This window comes from Sinocyclocheilus anshuiensis, unplaced genomic scaffold, assembly GCF_001515605.1.
Source record: "Sinocyclocheilus anshuiensis isolate Anshui unplaced genomic scaffold, SAMN03320099.WGS_v1.1 scaffold1773, whole genome shotgun sequence".
NCBI lineage: Eukaryota > Metazoa > Chordata > Actinopteri > Cypriniformes > Cyprinidae > Sinocyclocheilus > Sinocyclocheilus anshuiensis.
In genome coordinates, this window is record NW_015538005.1 from 105,241 (window position 1) to 112,926 (window position 7,686).

Consider the following 7,686-nt stretch of genomic DNA (forward strand, 5'->3'; position numbering starts at 1 on the left):
AGACAGGTTATCATGGCTTGTGTCTTTTATCACTCTGTTTAGGTAATTGCTCATCTCATGTTCAGCTTTTGAAATGTATGAAAGAATGTATATGATACAGCTGTAAGGATTCAGAATAAATTGTATGTCCATATTTGCATTCCAAGCTCTTAACAGCAAAGGATTATAGCCGTTAACCCAGCAGTCCTGTGGTTGTCTCTCCATAACTGTTACATTTGATGTAGACAGAACCTCAGTATAATTATCATACTCTTCATAAGTCATGTTGACTTTATGAAGCAGTTGTTCAGTGCTTTCAAAATATTGAGTGGAGTCATTCAATAGATCCCACACTTTTTGAAGTTGTGCTTTAGCTTTTTTAACGGTACCATGATCTCTGTCTTCTATTGATTAATCTTGGTCTTGTGATTCATCTACAGGAGGAGGTCTGGGGCGGGTTATCGTGGTTCTGTTAATGGGTGGTTTAGGAAATCCAAATCTGCAGTGTTTCTTGTTTTTTCTACAGGACTTTGAGTGGTTACGACTGTGCACCTGTACTTCGCTTACAATTCTGTGCAGTTCGGGGTCTTTGTTTGGGTCTGGTAATTTACATGAGATGTATCTGTCAATGAAATCACACACATCCTGATCTTGATCTTTTTCAAATTCTGGAGCTTCTTTCACCCAAAATAAGCAATGAATGTGCGGAGAGCCACGTTGTTGAAATTCCATTCTATAAAAAAAGTCAATAACCTCACCAATAGGTTGAGCAGGTGACATGATTAGATCTCTCATTAAGGCTTCAACTCGTTTCTCAAACATTCGCATTACTTTGACTGGATTACTTCTCAGGATTTCACATTTTTCAGACCAGTCTAATTCAGAGAAGTTCACACTTTCACCTTGTTGTGCTTTAATAGCAGTTATGATTTCAGGCCATCTCATTTCAGCAGCACGAAACGTACAGAAAAATGTAGGAGTGCCCAGTTGTCTCAACATAGCAAACAAGTCACGCAGAGTTTTCTCCCAGTATGCTGGAGTCCCTCTTAATGGTTGCATGAATTCACAAGCTTTTCTAACTCCTGTTTGTCTTGCAGCAGTGAACAGTTTATTCTGCGTCCATCACGGGTCATGGGCTTTGCTTTCCTCAGCTGAACAGACAAACTAGATGTGGCCATGTGCATTTCAGTGACAAACTGAGCAAAGAAGATATAGTTTGTATCGCGAACAGAGAACAATCTTGTGTTAAAGTATCTGCTAGGGGAGACACGTTTTGCTCTGGCAGGCTCATCAATGCTGTTCATACATTCTGGAAACTGCACTGGGAAAGCCAAAGATTATAATTTAGGAATCTTAAACATATTTATAGGTGTATTTCTCTCTGCTGGGGCAATACAAAATATTCCATCTTCATAGGACAACAAGTGCTGGCCAAGATCTGGGGGCTGAAGACATGTATCCAATGCAAGACCAGGGGGCTGTTCTTCAGTGTGTTCATTTTCATTGCTCGATCCTTCAGTGTTGTCAGTTCGGTTGCTGCTTTCAATATCCATTTTGTCATTAGGATCACTGAATTCATTTGTACATTGTTCATGCTGATTAAACACTTCTTCTTCTGAGACTGTACCATTTATAATAATATATTTATACTCTGAATTAATTTCTTTTAGTTTTCTTAAAGCAGACAAAACTTTATGCACATTCACAGTCTGAAACTGATAGTTACCTTTGTACCACAGACGTCTTTCCAGTTTCACTGTTAGCAGCTGAGCTTCAGTTCTGGGTCTGGGTAAACAATTTACTGTTGTTTCCACTTCAGATGCAACTGATATTACGGCTCCTTTTATAGCTCTCTGTTGACCTCTAGGAAGCGTTATAATTTTAGCAAAGGGAATGTAATTTGCAATAACGTGTCTCTCAAGAATATTCAAATCACTGAGTTCAGCAGGAATGGGAGTGAACTGAAGCATATTAGCTACTGCAATATCTGGCATGAAACCTCTCATCAAGGTTGTATGGCAACAGTGACAGATCCATTCTGTTTTCCTGTTCTCCAAGGCACATTGATCAGGGCAGTCGGATCAGATGTGAACATAGTTTCCACTTAAGCAAACTGAAGAAACTGTTGGATTTTTTTATATCGACCACGATCACAAAGATGTACTTGGTTTGAGAAGAGCGCTCTGGCACAGCATGTGCAGACATACGTTGGTCCCTGTTTAACGACATCTCTAAAAGTATTTAAAGCTCTTAAAACTCCTGGATCTTGTATTGTGTCAGACTGGCTATTTTGTTGTATGTTTCTCTGCTGGCGCATAAGATACATTTTTCTGTATTTCCCCGGAATGTGTTGTGCACATTGAATCTTGCTAATTACGTTAAGAGCAGATCTTTTCTTTTGTACTTTAAATAAGTAATAAATTTTTTGGCGGGTCCTAAACTGTATATCATAGTGATAACGGTGATTCAAATTTAACTTCCTATTCTTATAGAACTCAGAATCATTTCTGCATCGATTTGTATAATGGTCTTTTTTCCTTTGCTTAAAAATGGGATCTTTTAAATATCTTTCAACAATATGTCTCCTGTGCTGTTCATTAAATTTAGCGTTGGTCCTGTACTTTTGATTTAGATACTTCTTTTGCCTCTCTCTGAATTGCTCATCATCCCTGTAATGTTCATTTATGTAGCTCTTTTGCCTCTCTCTGAATTGCTCATTATCCCTGTAATGTTCATTTATGTAGTAGCTCTTTTGCCTCTCTCTGAATTGTTTGTTATTCCTATAATTTTGAATCATATAGTTTTTTTGTCTCTTTCTAAATTTGGCAGTATTCCTGTAATTGCTGGTAATCTTTGTCTTTTTTCCCTCTCTGCATTCATCAATGTTTTTATACTTGTGTTTCATTGCTTGTTTGTGTTTTTCCCTGTAAATCATATTATTCCAATAGGTCTTCTTCATAGCTTGTTTATGTCTTTGCCTGTATTCGTTACTTTTTTTATAGTCATAGACTTTATGTAAAGTCTGTTTTTTCTCATATGCATGTTTCTTGTGAGCTAGGTCTTTGCGCCATTTTATATTATAAGCCTTTCTCTTTCGACTCTTGTTCAGTTTCTTTGACTGCTCATTTAAGTTTGTCTTAGTTGATGTAACTCGGGTGAACATTTTCTCAGGTAGCTGTTGAACTGAATCTTGGAGTCGAACATGCTGTTGTGAAATATCAGCCGACTGTTGATTGTTGTATAGACCTGCGTTCTCAGGAGAGACAGATGGCTGTCTATTCTTTTCAAGCTCAGGGTTCGTACACAATGTTGAGTATGTACATAACTTTCCATTAATGTATTTACAAATGATACAGGCAGCAGATCAAACTGTTCTTGGTCTCCTAAGTCTAAACACACTTGCAACAATAATAGCAATCTCTCTATCAAATCTTCTAAAGAGAAAAATGTCAGCATTAAAGCCGTACCTGTGTTTTCATCAGTGTACATGCCTTCAATTGTTCTGCAATGTGAATCAAAATAACCAAACCTCCCTGACCGATCTCTAAACACCGCAATACATGTATGTCCACATAACAGCAAAGCATCACTCACATCACGTCTGAGACATTGCAGTGTGTTTGCAAGATTTTCATAATCACCTAGTGCAGGTGTATCTCTTAGAAATCCAAACCTCCTAGGATGTTTCACTATGTTATACAGCTCTGAGTTGGTCTCAACTGTACTCGGTAGCTCATCAAAGTTTAAAAAGTTATCTACAAATTGTCCTTTGCTCTGCAGTGTTTGTTTAACTCTAGTGTAGACTGCATCACCTTTCTGTAAAATGTTATCTAAATCACTACTGCTTAGTTGTACATTACGTTCATGATGGACTGCTAGGAACATTAAACAATTGCAAGTACACTGGCGGCCTCTGGAGTAAATGTTGTACCTAGGATCAATTTGACAATGCGATGCTCTAACAGACACAACATACGGTTGTGCATCATTCATACCTGACACAGAGTTGGTACTGCTACTGGCACCCGATGCAACTTAAAGCTTTCTGCGCTGTTTCTGAGATTCACTCCTCTTTCCTTTTCTTGGCATGGTGTTGTTTCACTACTGGGAAATAAACGTGGTAAATATATAAATAATGTATTTAATTATACGTTACTTAATATATACTGATAAATTATCTGATACTCAAAGGTAATATGTCTTATTGTTTATGCCAACAAGTTGATGAAGTCGTCAAATCAGTGGTCCTTGAAGACAATGGAAACAGTGTAGATGAAAGTACATTTACATCTCTTTTTCACTGTTTGTGAAATTGTAACTCAGTTTTCTTACCTGTGTTTTCAGATTATGATTCAGAGTCAAAGATTTCTCTTTGCAATATCAAGTGTTTTTGATTCAGAGGTGATCAAATATCAGTATTTGGGTAGCTTTTCTGACTGCTTTTCAAAGATGCGTTGGCAAGCGTAGCTTAGGTGCATAAAAGGTTAGTAGCAAAGCAATGCAGTAGCATGAGCGTGGCCAGTTGTCAGTTGGAAGAGAAAGAAAGAATGGAAAGAAACATAGTCATGAGTTTAAATTAGTAAGCAAGATAAAGGTTTGAATGAAAATATCAAGGTATGGACAGGAAAGGACAGGACAGGTTGGGACAAACACACACAGAAAAAAAATCATGTTAATTACAATGTTCAATACACATTGACTAACATAAATTTCAAAACTGAACATTTAACTGGATACTGACAAAATTAATATATAAAAGAATTACGTATTTTGTTCTTTTTACACGATAAAGTACATAAAAAAATACTAACAGTATCAAAAAGAACTATACACTATTAACATAAGTTGTTATTTAATACATAAGACAATTACTTACCCAATTGAGGGTGAAACATCTCATAATTCACTCTAAACTAACTTAAATATACGATTAATATCTGTTTACTCAATATTCATTACTTGTCTTCATGCAATGCAAATATCATAAAAAAAGAATAATTACTTACATACACAACCTACGCATCACTGTGCTATGAAAAAAACCCTAAGAAAAAGGAAAACTTTGTTTTAGATAGTGACATCCCTCAAATACAAATAAAGCATAATACTAAGCACATTACAATGAAAACAGACAATTCAAGAGATCTATTGCTTATATCTGAACATTAATGTAGTCAGTATCTGTTACCAATAACGTCAGACTCCCAATATTGAGTTGCAGTGAAAAAACCACGCCAAGATGACACAACCTAAAAAAATACAAATACATAGTAGATCAATGTTAAAGTAAGCAAACTATAGCATTTCATTTTGTACAGTATACTATTATAGATGCCTATGACAAGTGAACATTTAGTAATTACAAGTAATTACTTAACAACCAAAAAATACCTACACCATGTGGATAAAAGTACATCCCAATATGGATTCATACAAAAATTACCAAATAAACCATTACTCTCTGCCACAACTACATTTACTGAATCCACAATACTTTGTATTAAACCTCAATTGCACGCAAGCAAATAAATAAATAACTACATAAATAAGACTAATTATGACCATTAAAGATAATTTCCAAAAGCACAAACATATAACACAATTTAACAAGTTACACTTGCAATTTTATACTGTATAATTACGTGTTGTGCAAATTCGACTATTAAAGCCATTTAGAATACCTTCAAAACATTCTAATTGTACATCTAATCTCACTTCTCTTGTGAACTTTTATATAATTTGTATATAATTTTATATAATTTTTTAATTAACTACGAAATCAAATACACTGCTGAACAATAACCAATAATTTATATGTCAATAATCACTGCATTATTCATATACATTATTTGTTATCTTTATTTATTATATGACTTAAAAAATACATATAGACCATATGTTGTCACAATCATGCATTTATTTATTCATTAGTTAAAATTTTTCTGCTTTCAGCTTCGCTACAGCCATAGCTGAATGCCTATGTCCATATTAGGGATTTCTTAGCATGTCATAAGTTACTACTTCTATGGGTCCGTTTTGGACTTTCTGCACGAGAGCTCTGTCTACGTTTGGGTATGGCCATAGCCAAGATTTGAAAATTAGTGAGGACTGGAGCAGGGTTAAAAATTAGCTACAATAACCCCACATACAAATCATTATATATACTAAACACTTTAAAACAGCCATGTAGATGTTTGTGAAAAAATGTTCTTTGTTTTGGAGGAATGAGAATTCTCCAATTAAATCATTACACAATTACTATAGATTAGGGATGTAAAATTGTCTCAGTTGTAGTTTCATTAATAACCATTGCTATATGATAACTTTCTCTACTGCTCTTATGAATGTTGTTAGCATGACTTTGTGAAAATTTAACTAGGCCTACAATACTCAATGAAATAGCATGACTTCTTCATGGCTAGTGTTTACAATATTTTTTCATTCTGTAACCTACTTGTTCTACAAATCTCTGCACTAGTGTTATATGCTACTGTTTTGATAGCTTTGATAATATTTGAAACTGATAGGCGAATATTATTATTATCATTATTATTTATTGTTTTGCCTTACAGAATGTGGTATCCTATCAGCAATAATATGTCCGTCGGCTCTTTTGAATACTGTCAGTTTAATTACCGGTAAACATTGGTAAACCGGTAAACACTATGTATACAAATAAAAACAGAGAGAAACAAAACCTAAATTAGTTTAAATCTTTCGTTAAAAAAAATATATAAAGATACTGTTAATCCTAAACTTAAATGTCCCGCTTTATTTACTTTCTAAAATGTCAAATTAGCTTAAGTCCAAAGACGCTTCTAATAACTGGATCTGGCAACACGGAGGCTGCGCCTGTGCCCTCACTCACAACTCTCTCAAGCCTCGTTCACTCCAGCGTCTCGCAGCAATCATTTTCATAACACTGACGCTAAACATTCTTCTAAACTGTCTAAACTTAATTATAAATGCAGACACTTATGTGAGGACTGTTAAATAGCACACTAGTCAATTAATGAACAAATTTGATTTTTGAACATAAAAAAAATGACCGAGGTCCGGACCTCCGTGACCTCAGCTGGCTAAGACTCCATAACAGTAGTTAGCGCTCCGTATTGTTTACATCACCTTGTTTTGTAAACGAATAAAACGTTGGGTCATGCATAAAGTATCTTGTCTCTTTCCATTTAATTCTCGATTTATGAAAACTTATACGTGAATACGCTTGGCTAAAAAAAGTGCGTTCACTTTTGCTACGTTTTATTAACAGTGCGCAAAACACAACCCCCACGACTCTCATCTATTCTACATCCATGGGCTTGCTGATCGATTATATTTTTGTTTTCTTCTCTTTAACCTCACTAACCTAAATAATATAACGAACTTATAGTTTGACAAAATTATATCACAACATTAGCATACTGACATACAATACCTAGCCCTACATACTGTATTCTAAAAACATACACACCAAACAAATATCCTTAATAATGCTTAAAATTACATACAAAACAGATTTTCAATATTACTGAATGCATGTGAACTAATTAACCTTTTTGTATTATCCAAAAATGTGTATTATAATATTTTTGCATGACTCACCGGCGCTTATCACTTCGACACGTACACGCAAAACTTAGGTATCCCATTCACTGCCTGACCTGCCAAATATATATTAATTTATTTTTCCAACTGCTGAAAATAATTACA

At 34.9% G+C, this 7,686-nt stretch overlaps 1 protein-coding gene across 1 annotated transcript; it reads right to left on the minus strand.

The window, feature by feature from the left end:
- Positions 1 to 390: 390 nt before the first annotated feature.
- On the minus strand, positions 391 to 1,038 carry LOC107677093 (uncharacterized). Its single transcript, XM_016471892.1, has one exon. It carries the CDS (start codon positions 1,036 to 1,038, stop codon positions 391 to 393), a length of 648 nt encoding a protein of 215 aa, XP_016327378.1.
- Between the last annotated feature and the right edge of the window lie 6,648 nt (positions 1,039 to 7,686).

Coding starts and splice junctions, on each gene's coding strand:
- LOC107677093 (XM_016471892.1), bottom strand. CDS start 1,038: ATGCAACCATTAAGAGGGACTCCAGCATACTGGGAGAAAACTCTGCGT.